Source organism: Conger conger, chromosome 6 (genome assembly GCF_963514075.1).
Source record: "Conger conger chromosome 6, fConCon1.1, whole genome shotgun sequence".
NCBI classification, from domain to species: Eukaryota; Metazoa; Chordata; class Actinopteri; order Anguilliformes; family Congridae; genus Conger; species Conger conger.
This window is the reverse complement of record NC_083765.1, coordinates 17,264,876-17,287,219: the sequence shown is the minus strand read 5'-3', so window position 1 is coordinate 17,287,219 and position 22,344 is coordinate 17,264,876. Positions and strand designations below refer to the sequence as shown.

General features: G+C 44.6%; 1 protein-coding gene across 1 annotated transcript; it reads left to right on the top strand.

The window, feature by feature from the left end:
• The first annotated feature begins 1,935 nt into the window (after positions 1 to 1,935).
• Positions 1,936 to 21,766, top strand: LOC133131492 (stereocilin). The gene is made up of 29 exons (XM_061246874.1): positions 1,936 to 2,011; positions 2,168 to 3,298; positions 3,829 to 3,853; positions 4,440 to 4,944; positions 5,124 to 6,011; positions 6,879 to 6,941; positions 7,168 to 7,293; positions 8,216 to 8,382; positions 8,471 to 8,657; positions 9,097 to 9,212; positions 9,311 to 9,443; positions 9,887 to 10,069; positions 10,662 to 10,700; positions 11,543 to 11,719; positions 12,514 to 12,663; positions 13,009 to 13,067; positions 13,465 to 13,588; positions 13,972 to 14,054; positions 14,164 to 14,299; positions 14,887 to 15,086; positions 15,202 to 15,292; positions 15,690 to 15,849; positions 18,540 to 18,709; positions 18,844 to 18,999; positions 19,104 to 19,246; positions 19,408 to 19,556; positions 19,853 to 19,950; positions 21,238 to 21,385; positions 21,654 to 21,766. The coding sequence occupies exons 1-29, from the start codon at positions 1,936 to 1,938 to the stop codon at positions 21,740 to 21,742; spliced, it is 5,772 nt and encodes a 1,923-aa protein (XP_061102858.1). The 3' UTR covers positions 21,743 to 21,766.
• Positions 21,767 to 22,344: the final 578 nt, after the last annotated feature.

Sequence of the window (22,344 nt, the reverse complement as noted above, 5' to 3'; positions counted from 1 at the left end):
CTTCTGCAGATTTAAAAAAAACTATTATGAAAATAAAGTCAGTTTCACGATATCAAATACATGTTACGCATAACGCGTAATTGCGCTCATGTAAGGCAATATCAGAAATACAATGGATTCATAATGATTACATAGTACATACATAATACATCAATACATAATGATTCCTGCAACTTTACTATCCATATGGAAAATGTCTTCCGCATGCAGTTTGACCGTCGACCCTATTGAACTTGTTATTATACAGTTCAATAGTCTAGCCGCCAAAAAAAAGAACGTTCAGAACTGGTGTTTATAGAATGTATACTGCCACCTTCTGGGAGTTGATACATGGTGCTCATTTACTTATCGGATTGCTGCAGAGCTACGAAATCCTGTGTGCACTGAGGAAAGTAAGGCTGTGGTGTTTAGTTTCTCATTGGATATTACCGCAGCCAGCTGAGCCCTAGGCCGTTGAGTGACTGCTGTTCCCTGTGGCATCAATTATAAAAGAGGAAGTTATTGTTCCGCTGCAGGCAACAGTGACACAGGATTAAAGGACCAGGGGGTGCGTTTGTGGAGGTCCTTTCACTTGACCTGCTCGAGTTTCAGGCCGGTAGACTGTGGACAGACATCATAGAGGGATGATTTCTGTATTTTAGTCAAGGACCTGATTGTGTCGTCCTGGTGCCATTTGTGCCCTGACAGTTCCCAACCTGTTGGCTTTCCCAGTTTGTAAAACAATATCCCCAAGGACACTGTGCAAAGTTACAGGCAGAATCCCAACAGTGAGGCGATCGCGACTGGAAATCAGCAAGAGGCCTCAGGGGATGAAAATAATGGAAATGTAATCAGGTTGTAATAAAAGGAGTTTTCAAGTTTTCATCAATCTTTGTTGTAATTTTTATGTCATTTTCTGCTATTCATTTTATATTTCTGTAATGTTGTATTTTCTTTATTTGACAAACAGCTACATTGCATACATTTTAAAATGGAAAGTTTTTAGAAGTGTTTGTGTATTATTCATGAATGCGCGCAGAAGTAATCATGTGTGTTACAAGAGTAATGTGGGCCTCTCTGATCTTTTATGTTCCCTTCTCGTCTTCAAACCCAGTCTCCACCTGAACAGTTATGGAGAGAGCCAGCTGGCATATTATGGTTTGATGGCACTGAAACCTGAAGCTATGTCTTTTGTGCATCCAACTGAATCTCAGAGACAGGGATGGAAACAGCAAGAAACTGAGAGATAGACAGAGACGAGAGAGAGAGAGGGAGAGAGAGAGAGTGAGAGAGAGAATGACCAAGCGAAAGAGAGTGAGCTAGAGGGAGAGCAAGTGCGTTAGCCCAACCAGTAGCCCAAAAAGTCTGATACGTTGTTGTTATTAAGCCGACTATTGCTTCTGGAGGCTATGAGATGGAAACAATATATTTACCTATACTATTCCGTTAGACAAGGAAATTTGAATCCATGAATGGACCATAGCTGGTGGTAAGTACTGAAGTTTATCTTATGATGTGTTATCAGAAAAATGCTTACAAATAATGAGAACATTTTGAGAACTATTTTTGCTTGAGGATTAAAACCAAAACATATTCTAGATTCTATTGGATTTATTGCTATTGTTAATTTATTTGAATTGAAATAATGTATATTTTTTATTTACAATGATTGTGTGATTTCCTTTACAAAAAGCAAACAGAATAAAAAAAAGGGGAATATCAGCAACAAGCTGAGTTGTTTTCAGGTATTTGGTAGGTTTGTTTAGTTTTTGTGACTAGGTAACTAAGTGGTGGTGCCCAATCATTAACATTGAATGTTCATTTGTGCAGAGTGACATTGTACTCCCCGTGTGCGTCTCAGCCAGCTCACTGAGGTACTCTGCAGCAAGCGCGGCTTGCCGGGAGGGAGCTGACCTTTTCCGCACTGGCTGGCAGGTGGAGTAAAGAATGCTCGCAATGGCCAAACAGGGAACGGCCATGCTTTTCGTGCCACTCATTATTTTATTCATAAGAATCCCAGTCGTCAATACAGGTGAGATGATGCACTGTTCTTCTTCAGAGTATAGAAAGGGAATGATAGTGATAACCTGAATGGGCGATATATATATTTATAATGCAAGCTGGTTCACCAGCCATTTCATTTTCTCTTTTTTTGTCAGACAATATGTAATTTCTGGGTTTTGTTTAGGAGACGAGAGACCGGCTGAGAGGGAAGCAGTCCTGAAAGAGCTGATCTCACTCTGGCGCAAAGGAGGGGGGTGGTTTGCCCCCGGAGAGCAGCCCGCCACAGTCAGAACACAAGACCAAAAGATCCAAACCGCAGTGAGAAACATTGTTGGCAGCCTAAAAACACTGGGGCTCCTCCCTGCAAAGAGCGTGAACCTCCCTCGTCTTGGAAAATCTCTGGACACCAACCGGCTGTCGGGGTTCCTCTACAACATCTCCATGTACCTGCAAGGAGCGTCGGCAGAGTGGGAGGACAGGCCGCAGTCCTCTGATCGGGATCAGTTTTGGGAAAAACTGCTGTACTCTCTCCTCCAGCCTGAAGGGGGCGGCGCATTTGGGCAGTGGGATGACAAAATCCCACCCAGGCCCAGCTTTAGCCTCCAGGATTTCTTCCTGTCCCTCAGGGGCAGCCCGCACTGGGACGGCCTGCTGGGACTGCTGCAGACCATCCTGGGCATCACAGAGCGGCAGCCGCCCGGGTCCTTCCGCGACTTCCTCTCCCAGAACTGGAAGACTGTGAGTGCCCTTTTGGAGACCGTTCTCCAGGCCCTCGTCAGTGGGACCTATGGGCAGGCCAGCGCAGGTGTCCAGGGATTCATCTGTGTCTTGCAGGGACGCAGTGACTGCGCCTTCAACACAGGCTGGCTGCGGCAGCTCATGAGCTTTTTGGAGACACGGAACTGGAAGCCCGTGGTGAATTTTCACTCTGAAGGGGTGAGCAGAGAGCATCATGGAGGCCCTCCTTCTTTTGGTCGTTTGAAGCCCTTCAGCATGATTCCAGGGGCCTTAAAGGAAGAGGACCTGCTGATCAACCAGACCGAGCAGGACACAGAGGATCTGGGCACCATGCAGAACATCTTTCTCCAGGCTCTGTCACGGTCCACCACCGGAGAGAGGGCGGGGCAGGCTGTGGAGCCTAACCCTGCACTTGTGCAGGGATTGGATACCATCCGGCGGGGTCTCCTGCACCGATTGGGCAGCTCGGTGTATGGCAACCTGAGGAGGAAGGTGTCCCGGGTAACTGTGGCCCTGCTGGACGACGTCTCCAGCCTTGTGGGCATGCCACAGGGTCGTGGGGGGCAGTGCTCTGTGGGCAAGTCTGCTTTCTCTGTCTCATTTATGAGTTTGCACTAAAACTATGACAGTATGCTTGGAAAGCCCATTGAAAGTAAATACAAGAGGTACCATCAACTATCAGATGATGCAACATAATGCCATATACAGGAACATCAGCAAGGCAGCACATTAACCTATGGCACTTCATGAAATTGAAATGCTGTTCTTTATTGAGATGGAATTTAAATCAGTTCATCCACTTTAACTGTCAAAGCTTTCAAAATCATAATTGTCCCTTTTCAGTAAGCAGATACATGCTGCTCTGTATCCAGTGGCCCAGCCAATCTGTCTTTTCTTTTCATTGCTGTCAGTAACTGAATACCCTGGGCATTGTGTGCTGAGATATGTTGTTACATCCAGTACAGTTGTTACCTTTCAAAGACCCGTGTTTAATTTTTCCACAAATTAACTTTTAGTCTTTTTTGTGTCTTCCTCCAATGCCTTTGATTTGTGTCATTAAAATGTGTCATTGATTTGTTTGTTTTATTTTTATTTCTTCTTCTAAAGGTGACCTGAGACAATTAATTTTGTGGTAAGTATCAGTGTGTGAAGTTAAGGAGCATGTCGATTTTTTTTTTTTTCGTGCAGCTGGTGTCACTGTATGCCAATGAGAAGACAGCATAAATGTGTTTGACATCATCTGCATATTGTGACTCTGTAGCCCAGATTCCAGGCCTTTGTCAGCTTAGTCTGTTTATTTTCATTTGTTTATTTTCCATTGGGTACATTAGTCCAAATCATATGAAAGTAAAGGGTAATGATATTCTTTACTTGTTGTGACCTCTTGAATATCACAGTATTTTTTATTCAGTTGAAAGAAAAGAATATCACATAAAAGGAGCTGATTATATATAAAACATCATATGATCAGTGTAATATGAGTAACGAGACAAGGTCAACAACACAACACAGAGACTAACTGCAATATCAATGCTTTAACTCACTCAGTGTCATGGAGTTCTAGAACACAAGCTAGACTGTTGTTAGGTAGGCCGCCTTTCGGGGCCCCTGGCACTAGATAATGTATGTGAATATAACAGCCATGTATTCATTAAAGATCTTCTGCTTCTGAATGTGTATTTGCATATTATGAGGTATGTGTTTTCTGAACTCTGCAGGGGGATCAGACATAATTTGACCTGGAACGCACAGGCGTTGGGCTTCAATTCGCAGGGCCCCCCCAGCAGACCCCCCTTCATGTCCTGCTCCTCCCCTGGTGACGAGGGCCAGGCCTCCAGACCCCAGCCTCCCGCTCGCAGGCCCAAGTCCCTCCTTCCCCACATGCTGATGAGCGAAGACTGGGACCTGAGAGAGGCGGACTACCCGGCCTCGGCTGAGATCCTGGAGGCCGCCTGTAACGATTCTATCCCAGGGCTCACTGGGGTGTCTAACTTCACAGTGTTCCTGTACTGTAATCTGTTCGATGGGCCCGGCGACGCCCTGGACGCTGAAATGGGGCCCGTCGGGCCGGATCTGCACGTCACGTGCTCCGACGCGGCCTGGTATCTCTCTGCGGCGGAGGAAGACTTTTTGTGGGTGCACGTGTGCAGTGAGTTTTTTGCACAAGAGTTCAACAACACTGTTTGTGCCAACGTGTCCTTCTGGCTCCAGCGAGCCCATAAGGTAACACAGACAGCTTTATTCACACGCCCACAACTCCTCTATAAACAAGTCTTTCTAGCAGTACATTTTGTTTTTGGAATCTGTGTCAGGACCTGCTGGCATTAAAATGAACCAGCTGGTGCCTTATTCTATTCTGTTTTAACAGCTCTGTTTATCATGCGCATTTTACATTTTTTCAGGCAGCGAGGCCAAAGGACTACCATTACATCAATCAGTCCAGCATTGATGAGCTATGTGTTGAAATCTCCAGCGATGTCCCTGGAGGCGCTGGTCCGGATGCCAGTGAGGACTGCCTGGCGCAGCTGGGGGCCCGCTCTCTGAAAGCGGAGGACTTCAGGAGGTGTTTTCTGCCCAGCAACACGGCCCTCGTCACATCCCTGTGTGGAAATGAGTCCGCTCCATTCCCGCAGGAGGGGGGCTGGGTGGCTGGATATTGCTCTAAAGTCCACAATTCCTCCCACATGCATCTCTCAGCGGAGGCCTGTAGGTACAATACCTGGGCACCAGAGGCCTTCGCCAACCTGACGCTGCTGAAGCAGTGCGGGGGCAGAGAGGGGCTGCGGGAGCACGTCTGTCGCAATGCCACGCTCTACCTCCAGCTGGTGGCCACCCACCCCTGGCTGTTCGACTTCTGCACTGAGCCGGGAGCCGAGCCAGAGGACGCTAAGTGCGTCCTACAGCAGGTTTTCGACATGCTGCCCGCCCCCTACGACTTTGACACCTCGCAGCTCTGTGTGAACCCCGCACCCTTCCTGCTGGAGGCGCTGTACAGGCTGAGTCAGTGCGAGGGGGCGGGGGACGAGCGCGTGGGCTGGCTCGGCACGGTGGGCTACGTGCTGCGCGTTCTGGACTTTGTGGTGGGGCTGTCGGCTGGGCTGGAGGAGGGCGAGAACGAGGTCCGGCAGGGGCTGGGCCAGGCCATCCTGCTGTCCAGTCTCCTCGACAACGCCTCGTTCTGGGCCACCCTGCGGCCCAACGCGTCACTGAGCGTGCTCCAAACAGTCGCTGTCTTTCTAAAGAAGGAGCAGAACCCCTCTGTCAAGGAGGATCTCCTGAGCTGCTTCAGCGTATGTGATGTTTCCGGCGTGTGTGCTGATTTCACCATTCACAGCTAATGTTACATCATATTCCCGCATTCATCACCCATGCCTGTGCCAGACTGTACTTGGAGTATTTCAGGAACCAGACTTAAAGAGAGATACAGAGGCTCCAGAGAAAGTTTTATGAAGGCTAAATTGGTTTCTTTTATAAAGTATAACATTTACAAAGAGAAACTTAAGATACTTAATATCTTCAATTAGTTAAAAGGGGGAGATTTGACTGAGGTTAAAATTCACAAATGGTTTGTGCTACAATAATTTGAGCTACAATAGGTATTTCAGATTCTGTAAATTGAACAAGGCGGCATAAGTGGAAATGAGCAAAAAGGTAAAATCTGAATGAATAACATTAAGTATTTCTGACACAGAGTTCTCAATATGTGGAAAGGCTTGCCAGCCATGTAGGCAGAGATCCTTGGAGCTTTCTAATCCATTTTGATGCAGTGCTAGACGCTTTAGTTTCTAGGCAAATGCAGAAAAAGTAAACTCTTTATTTAAAACTGAATGTTCAAACATGAGTTGCATGTTTGTAATGTTACCTTTTTGTCAGGACAGCTACATTTACACTGCAACTAGTGCAGTGCCTGTTATCAGGATAAACATGTCCTCTCACTGGTGTGAAAGCCAGGTTACATTTTGAACATATTATGCTTATTTTCATTCATACTGTATATAGCAGCCTCTGCCGTGACTTGTCAGTGAGGTGCTAATCACTATCATGTTACCCATACAGCATTAGGGGTTTCGGCATTGTAAACTGTTGACGACTTTCATTTGAATTTTGATGTTTCCAAAGCTGTACTCTTTCAAGGCTCTCTTTCTGTTCCCACTTAGCCTGTACTGTGGGACCTTATTCAGAAGGATGACAACTCCTCTGCGCTCAAAGTCCTGCTCCAGGTACACTTTGCATTATTAATGTCCATTGGAGGCCTTATCCCGGCCAAGTTACACAGCTTACCTTTGTACATATTATCCATTTATACAGCGTGACAGTGCTATGGCATGTCAGGTTAAGGAGAGATGGGCAGTATTGCCTCGCCAATATGAGAATCATATGTATTGTCTGTCTGCTTTTGTGTCTTGTCTCAGCACAAGATAACTGTGTCTCTGTCTGTCTATCCAGGAGTACCTTCAGATGCCAAGAGAAAGTATCCGCACAATGCTGATGTCAGCAGAAAAAGATGCCGTAAAAAGGTTCCTTTCACATATGCACCAGAGCTGGAACCAGCTGCAAGTAGAGACTGCTCAGGTAAAGCACATGGATAGTGGCATAAGTGCAGGGTTTCCCTTCTTTTGACAGGAATGTTATGTTATTGCATTCTTTGTTTAAATATTTGCTTACAAGCTGAGGTTTTGAGGTGAGGTTCAGTATGAACCTGGCAGTTCATTGATTTGTCATGAAAAACATGGTACAACACATGCTCCTGAACTCTCCTCACAAGGCATTATGTGGATGCGAGTCTCATAGTGCACTTGCAGCAGTCGAGAACTTTTGGAGGTTTATGGAATTATTCTCCTGTATCTTGGTCAAATGTGGTCCCAAAGGTTTTTAAGGGTTTTACGTCAGGTGACTGTGGTCCACTCATAGCCTCTGTTACCCTCTTCAGTCAATGCCTCCAGGCTGCTGGTACAGAGACAAAAATAATTATCTCTATCCCATGACTCCAGAATGTTCTATTTCAACAAATGAATGGCCAGGTGAAGGACTTTACATTAATTCTATCAGAGTATGAGAGCATTTCTACATGGTATACACTCAGTGAGCACTTTATTAGGTTGACCTGTACACCAACTTGTTAATGCAAATATTTAATCAGAAAATCCCATGTCAGCAACTAAATGCATAAAAAAGTATGCACACATGGTCAAGAGGTTCAGCTGTTGTTCAGGTCCACACGTTACAACAGTGGTATGCAGCAGAGCATATCTGAACCCACAACTTGTCAAACCTCTAAGTGGATAGGCTACAGCAACAGAAGACCAATAAGTCAAAAAGTCTAATGAGTATAATAAATACCTAATAAAGTGCTCAGTGAGTGTATAATTCTGCAAATCAATATGAGATGAAACATACTAAACTAACTGTTTTTGTTGTTGAATATCTCTGAAAGTTGCATGGAGAGTTTGTAATGCATAACAAGCTCTTCTCAGACCTGTGATGTCATCCTCAGGCATCCCAAAAGGAGCAGCAGGCCATGGAGACAATGACCTCTGCCTTCATCCACAAGTTTCCACGAGTCACCCCAGACCTCTTTGTTGACCTCTCTCAATTCATCCCCTTCATGTCCGTCTCAGACATCATGAGCTTTCCAGCCTCCTTGATGGTCAATGACAGTGTGTGAGTGCACACAGTTTGGATAGATTCAACACATTTATGAGATCAACGGCACGTCTAGTATATGACTGGTTCCACCTTGATGTTCCAGGTTAATGGCTATCCGTGATCATAGCTCCGGCATGAAGTCTCAGCAGAAACAAGCTTTTGTGAAAAGACTCCTGCAGTCTCAGGTGTTGGGAGAGGTCCCTTCCTGGCCACCATACTTTCTGAGTTCCATCCTGCCCCTGCTCCCACACCTCCCCATCTGCCATTTCCAGCAGCTGACCTCACCGCAGGTGAGTGACGAGGCAGTAGCAGGAGCAACGACAACAATAACTATAACTATAAAACCATGAAAGTCATTTCACTGAAAAGGTATGAAAGTGTCTACACTACAACAATAACTGTAAGGTGGAATAAAATTTGGTGGAATCATAATGATATCCATTGGATCCCTCCAATATAGAGCTTTTTACAATTAAATGTCTCACGACTTGTGTGTACTGTTTGTACCTGCAGGAAATGTGTATGTGTTTAAAAAGATGTGAATGATTAAATGGTTTACAGTATATTGTTATATTTATAATTCCCAGTGGAAACGGGCCTTTAGTGAAGTCATTTAAATGGAAATGCAGGTTTTATAGATTTTGGATGTTTTACAAATGATTATCTCCTGCATTCTAAATGGGGGGAAACGGCTATACTAATGTATATGGGCTTGTCTCCTGCTTTTAGCTCAGTCCCCTGGTGGAAACACTGGGAAACAGCAGCTTGGATGGTATAAGGGGGCGCCATGTCCTCCGCACTGTCTTCAGTGAGAAGATGAACCTCACCAGCGACGATTTTCTGAGGTGCTGCCTTTGTGTGTAGCCTTCTACATAATACATTCATGACACACACAACCAGTTGTGTATTTTTTGTTTGTTCGATTTTTTGGTTTCTGACACAGGTTGGGGGTTCTAGGGTGCTATCTGAACACAGAGGAGCTGCATCTACTTCTGTCAGCCTCCCCTCTCTCCCAGCCTCTGTGGCAGCGGCTGGCCCTGTGTGTATCTGACGGCCTCACCAGCGCGTCAGGCAGGGTAGGGGAATGCTGCTTCTACATTCACCCCCATCTCTGCTCTCACTCCATTCTATTTCATCTACTTCAAGTTCATTCTTCTGTCTCCCTCGTTCCCATGTCTGAAACCTGCACCAGACTCAGCTCTCTCTCCACTGGTGTGCCCTGTACACTGCTGTCCCACTGGCTGCTCCAGACTCAGCTCTCTCTCCACTGGTGTGCCCTGTACACAGCTGTCTCACTGCCTGCTCCAGACTCAGCTCTCTCTCCACTGGTGTGCCCTGTACACAGCTGTCCCACTGGCTGCTCCAGACTCAGCTCTCTCTCCACTGGTGTGCCCTGTACACAGCTGTCTTACTGCCTGCTCCAGACTCAGCTCTCTCTCCACTGGTGTGCCCTGTACACAGCTGTCTCATTGCCCGCTCCAGACTCAGCTCTCTCTCCACTGGTGTGCCCTGTACACAGCTGTCCCACTGGCTGCTCCAGGCTTTGAGGCCCCTGAATGGCAGTGCCCTGTCCTCACCAGCACTGAGGACCCTGCGTGGGCTCCTGCCCCACCTGGGAGCCTCTTTCTTGCAGGAGTTCCCCACTCCCCAGGTGCTGGACCTGCTCTCTCAGCCAGGCATGCCCAGGTATCCCCCTGCACAGGTAGGCAAGCTCCTCCTGGTGCCCCAGCCAGCACACATTATCCAGGCTGTAGGAACAGCAAGCTGTTAGAGAACCTAAGAGCAGAGCACACCCTGGTTTGTACAGCCTCAGCTTTCCATGCACACTGGGGGGTGGTACAAAGACTTGTGTTGAGCTTGAAAAAACCAAGTGTTGTAATAATTCCTAACTTTAGTAAATGTGGGCATGCATATTGCATATGATTACTGCATGTATTTAACCCTTGCTAATGCTGTGTAAGTCTGGTCTAATGTAAATTGAATGCAGTCCTGGGGAATGCCTGTATAGATTATGAAGTTTTTATCAATGAAAGCTCTGCAGGCAGGCTTATTGAACCTGTGATGTGAAGTACTGGCTCAGGCCCATTTCCTGTCACTTGGGTGCGATAGTTTGTAACTCTGGATGATGCAGCACTTTACCCTGAGCAAAGTGCTTAAATTGAATTGCCTCAGGGAAAAAGTGGGAGAGATAATGAGCGCTGATAGATATCTTGTTTAAGGCCATCTGATTGCAATCAGAAGGCGTAATGTCACTTTGAAAGTTTACTGAATAGGTGTTTGTTGTTTCCATCCAGGCCTTTCAAATACTGTCCAGCCTTACACAACATACTAATGTAAGTAATGCATTTCAAATCAGTGTGTTACCAAATACTTTTTTAAGCTTTCCCCCAGAAAATGTATTAAATAAAGTATGTGAAATCAAGTATTTTTATAACGTAAAGCAAAGATGTGACATGGGAGGCTGAATTGGACTTTGATGAGAGACAGCTTGTCAACAGCACTGGGCTATCCCAGAAGCACAGGCTACAACACCACTGCCGATTCTGTCACCACAGAGCATCAATCATTCAGGGACTCCAGAGCTATTAAAGTCTGCCTGCTGCTCAGTGTATATGACAGAGTGCTACCTAAGTCTCTTTCTCTCTCAGTGCATAGTCACTGTTAGTGTCACCCAGGCAGGGAGGGTTTCAGCCAGCAGGGATAACTATGTCTCATTGCACACCAGAGACCGGCGATGGCCAATCCAGCACGGTTCACCTGTTGATTTGCACGTGTCTTTCTCTCTTACTCTTGTTTCTGTGAGGCTGACTTGTCAACCGCGATGTGAAAAGAAGCAGCGGTGACATTACATGCTTCAGTACACGTGCTTATCTGTGCCCTGAATCAACAACTGAGCTTGTGATGAGCATCACAGTTTGCACATGATTGGGCATTAGAAACCGGAGAGAAAAAGGGGAAGAGAGCACAAAAATATTCCCTTGTGCGCATTCAAATAAAATCATTTGTGTGTATGATATTATATGCATAACTCAAAGTGCAACATTCGTGTACTGCATGGCCTTTCGGTTTTCAGTATTGTACCAGCCAGAACACTTGCTGTGTCACTGTCATTTATATTTAATTATAGTTTACTTTATACACGGAGTATCCTAAGCAGGTCCGTTCTGCTCTGCAGCTTAGCATGGACACACTGTGCAGGCTGAAGCCCCTGCTCCCAGGTCTGTCCCCCACAGCCCTGAGGGACCTGACCTGGCCTGGGCCCGGGGAAGGTCCAAACTGTCAGTGCTGGCGCCCCCTACTGGCAGACCTGCAGCCTGCCCACAGGGCCATGCTCTATGCCACACTACAGCAGGTACTTCATACCACTGTCATTCCCCTTCCCCCGGCTGCCCTGCAGATACACTCCATACTCCGTTGGGTTTACCTAGTGTTCTGCTACCGTCACATGAGTATACCTGCCTTTAACCTCTCTATTGTGTTAGGGTCAGGTCTGACCCCTTTTCCAGTTAAGATGTGTAATGATATCCTCAAAAACAGCTATATAAACACAACAAAACCAATGGTCACCATTTTATTCAATGGATGAAATGAAATTACATTTTTTTTTTCATCAAATATGACTGTTGAGAATATTGGCTGTTGAGAGCATGACGAGTTTTGGGTAGTCCTATGGACCAAATTTGACTCAAGATTTATCTTTTGGTCTCGACAAGACTAACATAATTGCCTCTTGTCTTCACTATAGGACGTATAATGTGTTTGTGCTATTGCACCATTGAATGAGATAGTTCACTCAGCTATTGCACCACTGAATGAGATAGTTCACTCAGCTATTGCACCACTGAATGAGATAATTCACTCAGCTATTGCACCACTGAATGGGATAGTTCACTCAGCATGTTCACTGAGATACTTTTCTCAGTGAGTACACCACTGAATGAGATACTTCACTCAGCTATTGTACTACTGAATGCGGTACTTCACTCAGCACTGAATGAGGTATTCACTAACTATTAACTTCAGTAAACATACAGCTGTACAAATGCATATTATGTCAGGCATGTTCCACTGTATGTATGTCCCTGGTGTGTGAGCAAATAACACAACATGGTATTGATTTCACTGAGTGTGAATGTGTTTTTGAAGGCCCTGGACCAGACCACGTTGAACACCTCTCAGCAGCTGCGCTGTGTTCTACCTTTCATCCCCCTGCGGAAACTAGCATCAGAAATAGACGGAGCGACTGTCCTGAGACAACTCCCACTCTACAAACACCTGCCCTGGTCACCTCAGCAGGTGCGACCTCTTCCGTGCCCTAAATATCATTTCTTTAGGACCATGAAAAGATCATGTGCGCCCTCCGCATCGTCTGTGAGGGGTGAAAGTAAAGCTGATAGCGTAACGATGAGTCTCGCAGTCTAGGCGCAGGCCAGCCGTTGTTTGAATAAGTCACTCAGTAAATCAATACTGGATATCCCTCCTTGCCATCAAACAAATTGGTTTGCTGTCGTATAATAAGCCTGAAAAGGCTTTATGAATTAGTAATGTCTGGCTTTAAAGATATTTTGTCGCTAGCGAGGGCATATTAAATTCTTATAACTAGTGGCCCACCCACCATCGGCTTTCTGTTTCTGCACCCAGGCTCAATTACTTTTCAAGAAGATCCTTCAGGCCAAAAACATTACACAAGAAACTGCAGTGTAAGTGAAACCAAGTATGGTCTACTCTCCCTCTCACTCACTTTCATTTTTCTGGGGTAAGTTGGGCTCTTTAATAAGGGAGAAACATTTGTGCAGATAATGGCTAATGATAATTAGCCTCACTGTTTAATACTGCAGATTCACACTTTATAAAACATACCATAAAAAAAGAAGCTTTAATTTACAATGATACTTTTATTCTAAGAATAATAAACAAATAAATAAGATGAAAAGGAGAATGAACTCCTCTAAGCATGCTTACCTGTAAGCAATTCATATATCTTTTTAGATAAGTATATATGTGTGAATATTTATGTATAAAACTAAATAAAAATATACCATCTACACCAGAAGCTCTTCAGAACACTTTTTAAACACAAATTTATTTTTATTATAGAACTTTAGGGCACATCGCTGGTGGCATGGGCTGTGATTGGTTAAGGCTGTGGGCCAATGAGTCAGACTTTTCTGAGTTGGTGCAATTTATCAGTGAACTTCCTGGAGAAATGAGACCAGCCCTGGTTAGTATTTACACCTCCCCCCTGCCCAAGCACACACACACACACACACACACACACACACATTCTCTCGCTTTCTCTCTCTCTCCTTCTCTCTCTCTAATTGTTTTTATAATATTTATGAATTGTGCAGCCTTAGCTTCATGAATAGCAATCACATTTTCTAATCATATTGTCTCGGTTATTTACTTTTAATCTGATATGTGACATTTCTGCACGACAGGGTTTCTATAAAAATGCATTTCTTTTCACAATAATTCCTAATTAGAATGCATGCAAGCACCAATACACACTCTCCAAAGTGAGTGCTTTAAAAGACACCTTCACAGCAGGAAGGGATTGTTTTTTTGTTGTTGCTTTGACAACACTCCACTTATCCTTTCCAGCGGAAATGTGTCACAGAGGAACTGCAGAAGCGACCAGAGACAGATATGAATGTTCTCTCCCCATCATTCTCTGCGAGATTACCGTAAGATAACCTTTCCAGCAGAAATCCTCCTCCCACACCCAGCCTCACCTGTCTTTTTTATACTTTCTATCAAAGACTTACTCTGGGGCCATATCTTTCTCTCTCCCAGAGTGAAGATGATTGAAAAGCTCTCCAATATTTCACTGGTAGCAGTCCTGGACTACATCCAGCAGAACTTCGATTCCTTCCTGCGGCTGCCCAGGCACAAGCAGACTGCACTGGCTGAACAGGCACTCTCTGTCCTGGTGAGGGCAGTATTTCCCCATGAAGTCAAAGCTCAAGCTCCAATTGTCACTGTTGGCAAAATGCCCAAACAATTTATTTAATACCAAGGGTAGGCACTGTGCCCACTGTGGACAATGCAGACCCATGGAGCACTTTCTGGATTGAAATTTCTTGTCCCTTGTGACTGAAGCTGGTTTATCTGTGTGAGACAGAATGAGTCAGAACCAAGACATCTTTTAAAATGTTATATTTGATTTATACTTGCTCTAAAAGAAGAGTATTATAAAATTACCTTGTTGCTAATTTATTTGAGTGGGAATCTTGCAGCCGTTGAGCAATAATAAATCTTCTGGTCAATTGGGTCATTCTTTTGTCAGAATGAATACATGCATTGACCTGTGGACTGCAGAGTATAGAAAAACTGAACTGTGGTTGAGGATACTTGCCTGTGTTTTACCCATTTGACAGCACTTTGAGGCAAAAGGCCTATGAGTGGGTTTTGACAGTCTAATTGTCCACAATGGACATCTGCTGATAGGTTTAAGTGACCTGCCATGCTGTGGGAATTCATGAGGTTGCCTAACAGATTTGGGAACTGTTCTCACAGGGTATCACCCAGGAGGAGAGCATCTCAGGGGCTGTTCTGGACCTCCTGGGCCCCCTTCTGCCCTTCCTGGACAGGGACCTGTTTGGGCAGGTGAATCGAGAGGCCCTGAGACAGCGGCTGGAGGATCTAAAGGGCTACTGCCTGCCGCGGGACATGCTGACAGAGATCGCCAAGGTTCTCACAGACAGAGGCCTGTTTGGGTGAGATGCCCTTTCCTCATTCCTCACAGGGAATTAGGTCCAATGAACTAACCTGAACTACCTAGGCATGTGGTTAATCTGGTCATTTACTGGTCTGTGTCCCTCTCTACTGCAGTGAGCCATCATCCTGGACTGTGGGTGAAGTGGAAGAGGCAGGCAGGCTGGTGTTCACTCTTTCTCCCCGGCAGATCGCCTCTCTTCCCCTGGTGAACATAGTGCTCCTTTTCATTGCCTCAGTGGTCTGATTTCAGTGTGCTGATACTGAAAACAGCCATATTCGAAATTGATGTTTTATTCAGTGTAGTAGGCCTTTGGAGAGCTTGCTGAGATGTGTGTGTATGTGTGTGTGTGTGTGTGTGTGTGTGTGTGTGTGAACGTTTGTATATGTATGCGTGGGTGTGTGCATGTGTGTGTGTGTCTGTGTGAATGTGTGTATATGCGTGCGTGGGTGTGTGCATGTGCATGTGTGTGTGTGTCTGTGTGTGTGTGTATATGTGTGCGTGGGTGTGTGCATGTGTGTGTGTGTCTGTGTGAATGTGTGTATATGCGTGCGTGGGTGTGTGTGTGCGTGTATGTGCCTGTGTGTGTATGTGTGTCCACCAGGACGTCCTCAGCACAGAGACGGTAGAGCAGGTCCTGGAGGCTGAGAGGAGCTGGGAGGACAGTGAGGTGGGCAGAGGCTGCAGGAGTCTGCAGGAGCAGAGGGAGAAGAGAGAGAGCCTCCTCAGAGGGATCATCAAAGGGAGGGGCAGGAGGAGAAAGGGTGAGAAAGCATCCGTCAGACCTGACTTACACACACGCACACACACACACACACACACACATACATACACACACACATACACACACACCTGCCTACACACACACACACATGTACACAGATACAGCACACACATACAGCACACACACATACAGTACACACACACACACATACACACATACAGTACACACACACATAATTATTATCACTTATTATACTTAGATAATTATGATTCTAGTTATATAACCATAATTACATAATTACAGTGCTAATAATTATCACTTAAATTTCTAAAGATTAATTAACCAGGCAAAACCTTGCCCCGTCTTGCCCATGTGCATATTTATAATGTACTGTACAGTTTATGCAGTTGTGGAAACGTAAATGAGCTCATTGAGATTTCAGTACCACTGGTTGTGGACAGTCAATGGTGGATAAATCATATTGCTATTTGTGGCAAGGGCATGGTTAGTGGGGCAGGGGAAGCAGGGCAAACTAAGGACCATGCCTACTGGTTAAGTAGGCATTCACCTGGACTATGTTTTGAATTTAAGATAGTATCTTGTCCAAAAAATATGTTGCTAAAAAACACAGGTTTCTTCAATTCATTGAGTAAAAATTCTGTATGTCTCTACCATGTGGAAGAAATGTTGTCCAGTCTCAGATTGCCCTGTTTCCTTCCCGACAACACAGTGACCTTGCCAGACTATTATGCTGCAGAAGTAATTCCACAGTCCAGAGTCCCCACAAGTGAGATGTTACAGTATATGGCCATTGGTATGCTGAAGGCAGAAGTGTCTATCTCCCAGGTCTCCAGACACTTCAGTGTACAATATCAAATCAGTTACAACTGCCAGTACCCCATCCTCAATGTTTTCTGAAATCCAAACTGTAAAAAGACACCAGGAGGTCACAATGGCCAAAAAATGTCCTTCAATTCAATTCAATTCAATTGGAATTGTATAGGAGTTTTTACAGAATAGTGTCACAAAGAAGATGCTTGACAGAGTTACAAAAGGGCAAAAAACGGTAAACACCAGGGGCCTCATTTAAAAACGTTGCGTATGCACAAAAGAATGCGTACGCCACTTTCTAAGCAAAGTTTGGCATTTATAAAAAATGAACTTGATGGGAAAATGTGCGGTCCTCCACAGAAACTCTGACCCATGCATACGCACATTAATTGGAGAAATGAGAAACTGCGACTCCGATGGCAATGGGATGAAACGCGAGAAATGGTGTAAAATTGATACCACTGTGTAAAATAAATCGAAATATTACCTCTCACGTATCATATATGAAGAGTTAATTTGCAAAAATGGATAAAAGCCTCTCTTACAACGAATAAACAAACAGCTGTTTGATTAATGCTCCCTGGAGTGCCCAAAAAATATGATTTAGGATGATAAATATAAATAATGTTGTTGTAAAATAATCCCTCAAATATGTAGACAAATGTTAAACAATACTTCATGTAATTAAATGTATTCTCATAAATAATATGGTGAACAGTCGGACAAATTACGCTGCACTAATGCTGTTTACAATGCGTCAGTCGGGCAGATACGAGTGCATAGTTTCATATATTGTTATCATATTCACATATTATGTTTTATAATGTGTTTATTGTTATGGATTTTTGTTCATTTTATCTCTTAATTTTGTAACTGTGTTTTCAATGGTGCTAGACAAATAACGTGTATTATTATCATTATTATAATAATAATAATAATTATTATTATTATTATTATTATTATTATTATTATTATTATTATCATCGTCATCATCACATTCGTTGTGCAGAACTGTTCGTCATTTACAATCAATCAGGATAATTCCCACACCTGTAGCTTTTCAGAGGCAATCAAATGGCTGAAATCCCTTTTCTTGGCCTTCTTTTCAGCGTTTGCCATTGTCGTCTTCGTGAAATGCATATTCATTAGGGGTGTTTCACTGCCTATTTATAGGCAACTGTGGGCGGGACATAAAGCTGGCAAAGGTGCGCCACATTTAGAGTTGATTGTGATTTATAAAAGAAAACTGGCATGGGACGTGCGTGTGCACTGTTTTATAAATCAGAATATTTTTGTGCGTACGCACGTCCTGGGTTTCATGCGTACGCAACCTTTTGACATGAATCCTACGCACAGTTTTATAAATGAGGCCCCAGGCCTTAACGCCCAAATGGCAAGCACATGAGGCAAAAAAAAAAACTCCCCAATGAGGACTAAATCCTGTAACTGTGGTACCCCAGCTATAGAGGGGGAGCCCATCCGGGCCGGCAAGGTGGAAAGCAATGGTGGGATAGATATTAGGGAAATGTAATGACAGCATACATTTTAGAGCCTGCTATGTCATGTGGACATGGCTGCATGATACATATTAGCCTTATATACAGTATAGTAATGAAAAGAGAGACAGGCCAGTACAAATTGTCCCAATGGTGTGAAAAGTATTGCTGGGTGTGTATTGTTCAACACAAGATGACACATATGATATGTTTAGTAAGGGACATGACCTTGCTATGGCAACACCTTGTTTGTCATTTGTATTCTGCAGTTTAATTTCCTGTGTTCCTTAACTCACCTTAGATCAAAAATAAATACATGAGACCATTTTATGGAAGTGTTGAAATGTGTTCCCTGTTATATGTTCTGCGGTGCCTCTGCAAATGGTCTGCATTGGTCTGACAGAGCCCACCCCGAGCTGTGCCGATATCAAGGGGACGTTCCCCTCAGCGTGGAGGGCGGCTCAGCTGGGTCGGATGGGGGAGGGCGAGCTGGGACGCTGCGTGGAGGTCCTGGGTCGGGACGGCTCCCTCGGACCCGAGCAGAGGCGAAGACTGTGGTCCAAACTGAGGCGGGTCAGTTCCCATGTCTCTACTGTGCGATGAGTTGAAAATCTGTTGTCGTGAGATGGGCAGTTGACACAGTTGGGAATGAAATGGAAGGTGGTGAAGAGTGAATGATGTAAGGATAAGTGGTTGTTTTTCACCAGTCTTATGGCCCAGTGAAGGCCTTAAGGCCTGCCCAGATCCTGGAGCTCGGCTGCATCGTCACAGAGATGAACGAGCAAGAACTACAGGAGGCTAACCTGACTGATCTGGGAACAGTGGCCCATCTGGGGACCCTGACAGGATGGAGCCCAAAGAAGGTTCCTAAAACCGTCACATCTCTTATATTTGTGTTCTGTGAGGTCATGCACAGGAGGTGCGGCAGAGTGAAACATTGCTGCTACCCTCCGCCATTTTGTTTCAGATGAGGGCAGCCACGCTGGGCTTCCTGCGTCGTGGGAGGCGCAAGGTGGAGGATCTGGGAGAGACAGAGCTTGCATCACTTGGAAACCTTCTCTGTGGACTCACCGCCTCTGAAATCACACGTCTGGATCCCCACAACCTCAGGTAGGGCGGAAAATTGATATAAATAAACCAAATCACATACAATGAAAGTTCATACAATATCTTATCATTCCAAAATAATGGTAAGATTATGACCATAGCTAAATTGAAACCGCAGACCGTGATTCATATTTTTCTTGTCCCATTTTTCCCTGCATGGTCAGTTTGGCTGTCCTGTTCCTGAGAGAACTGGCCTTGCCATGCGTAGAGCAACAGATGGAGGCCCTGACCTCTCAGCTGTCCAGTCCCCTGGCCTTTGGACCAATCAGCACCTGGGGCTCGGAGGTCTTTACTGAAATTGGGACTCTGGCAGGTACACTGTAGTGACATCATCACAAAGACACCCAGATGGGCTCTATACTCTGACATCATCACAAAGAGACCCAGATGGGCTCTATACTCTGACATCATCACAAAGAGACCCAGATGGGCTCTATACTCTGACATCATCACAAAGACACCCAGATGGGCTCTATACTCTGACATCATCACAAAGACACCCAGATGGGTACTATTTTCTGACATCATCACAAAGTCACCCAGATGGGCCTATACTCTGACATCATCACAAAGACATGCAGATGGGTAACAAGCTGCATCCTTATCTAGTGGGGCTGCCAGACATGGTTCTCTCGGCCCTGGTGAGGGAACAAATTGAAGGCCTGACCCCAGAAGCTATCACCCTGATTCCTTCTAGCAAGTTGGCGGTGAGTCCTTTTAATGCAGCTTTCATGTGTCATTGCAGCTGTTGCCATCGGCAGTCTTGTAAATATACTGTAGACTCAGTGAGCACTTTATTAGGTATTTATTAGACTTATTTTGACTTATTAAGTCTTCTGCTGCTGTAGCCTATCCACTTAGAGGTTTGACGCAATGTGTGTCCAGAGATGCTCTTCTGCACTGTTGTAATGTGTGGTTATTTGCGTTACTGTAACCTTCCCATCAGCTTTGACCAGTCTGGCCCTTGTCCTCAAACTTCTCTCACTGCTCACTGGATGTTTTTTAGTTTTTTGCACTAAACTCAAGAGCAAACTCTAGAGACTGTGGACGTGAAAATCCCAGGAGATCAGCAGTTTCTGAAATACTGAAACAACCCTGTCGGGCACCAACAATCATTCCATGGTCAAAGTCACTTAGATCACATTATTTCCTGGTTCTGATGGTTGATGTGAACATTAACTGAAGTTCCTGACCCGTATCTACACGACTGTATGCATTTCACTGCTGCCACACATCGCACAGCTGATTAGACAATCACATGAGTAAGTAGGTGTACAGGTGTTCCTCATGAAGTGCTCAGTGAGTGTATATTGTATAAGAACACTGCACAAAGCTAAATGTTTGTGCTGTAATGTAGCTAATAAATGATTAGAATATGTTTTGGTGCTCAGACAGACAGTGTATGCTCAATAGCGGCTGTTTTCATTTCAATATTGTGTTGGTCATGCTGACAGAGCTCCCTGCAGGGTCTTTTCTGTAATAGGATCTCCATGGCAACAGACCTAATCCTCCAGAGCATTGAGAAGGGGAGGTCTGCAGTGCGATGGGAGATTCAGTAACTCAGAGGCTCTCTCGGCCATTAAAATGGACACTCCACCACCATTCCTTCACAGCTCATTTACCTACCCCTCTTACACGCACAAAGCTAATAGCCACCGTTGTTCAGGTCAGGTGCTGTTGTTAATGAGTCTTTGAAGTGGGTGTTGCTACCCACTTGGGTGATTGCAGGGAATCGTGGGGGAAAAAAACAACCTGGTAATAATGGCAAAATGTCATTCCTGTATCAGAATGGCAAGGTAAGGCAAAATAATTATTTCTGTTATATATAATTGAAATGGGAGTGTCACTAAATAGATCGTGTCTGCATCAACTAGAGGTGACTCACTCACAGATGAGTCAGAAACAGTCTCTATAGTACGGTTTTAGAACAACAGGTATTGTAAGAGCGTGTGAGTGTAAGAGTAACTGTGGCTGTGCATGACTGTCACATCCAGGTGGTGTTCAGTGCGACCCAGTTGTCCTGGCTCAGCCCGGAGCAGGCCTCTGCAGTGACCCAGGACCAGTGGACTGAGCTGGGCAGTGAACAGAGACAGTCCCTGGTCCATGCGCTCTACGAAGGGGAAGTCGTACATGAGCACAGGGGTAAGAACCTTACCGCTAAAGCCAGACACAAAGGTCGGATTGATTCAGTGCCAGTTGGGACTGACTGGGTCAAACAATGCAAATGGAGAGGCTTAATTAATGTTTATTTCCGAGCGGAGGTCATGAGAGACACTGATGTTTGTAGGTTTTTTGGAGGTCATGAGAGGCGCTGTTGTATTGGTATGATTGGGTGTATTGTAGTATACGGTCATGTGTCTGAGTCTATATGCCAGGGTTGATAAGGGACTGATACACTGTGTTTCTGCAGGGAGAAACTGGGCCACTCCAGCATGGTCAGTCCACAGACTGTCTGTCTGCATACTACACCTGTGCTGTCTGTTATGCCATCTCTTATAAAAAAAAACAGACAAAACAGCACCCCTTTGTGTTTATTTCCACTTTGTCCTACTTTATGGAATTACTACATTTATAAAAAGAATAAAGATTACATTTTTATTTGTGTTCCTGTCTTCTTGAAATCAAATGCTTTAATTTACTTCTGGATATATTGGCCTCTTATACTACAGTATTTCTGTATGAATAGACAAAATAATAGTATTATCTTTATTTCACAATTTTATTCACAAATGCGATGCGATATTTTCTAAGAATTAAATGTATTTCAATTGAACTTGATTTCAATTATAGATTCTGCTCAAATTGAATTGAAACAGATGCACCACTGAAATCTTCAGAGCATTATTGTCAGACTGCTGCCCCTGTGATGCAAAAGGCATTTTTCAATTTAGCTTTGTGATCACATGACTGGTAGCCCAGAATTATGTGCTCCTTCCAGTGCTATGGAATACTGAAAATGGCTCAGTTACCATGGTGACAACATTAGTCTTGGTGAATGCAGTTCAGGCAATTTTCTTTTATCTGAGAATGAAAGCTGCTCACCAAAGCTGTGTCTAAACAAAGGAATGTGGTTAAAACACAGAGATACAACATGATCTAAT

What these genes read in the sequence shown, in the direction of transcription:
- LOC133131492 (XM_061246874.1), top strand. Translation starts at nt 1,936, where the DNA reads ATGGCCAAACAGGGAACGGCCATGCTTTTCGTGCCACTCATTATTTTA. An exon ending in ACCAGCGACGATTTTCTGAG is followed by an intron (nt 9,213 to 9,310) that starts GTGCTGCCTTTG and finishes TTTCTGACACAG; the next exon opens with GTTGGGGGTTCTAGGGTGCT. An exon ending in CCAGGTATCCCCCTGCACAG is followed by an intron (nt 10,070 to 10,661) that starts GTAGGCAAGCTC and finishes GTTTCCATCCAG; the next exon opens with GCCTTTCAAATACTGTCCAG.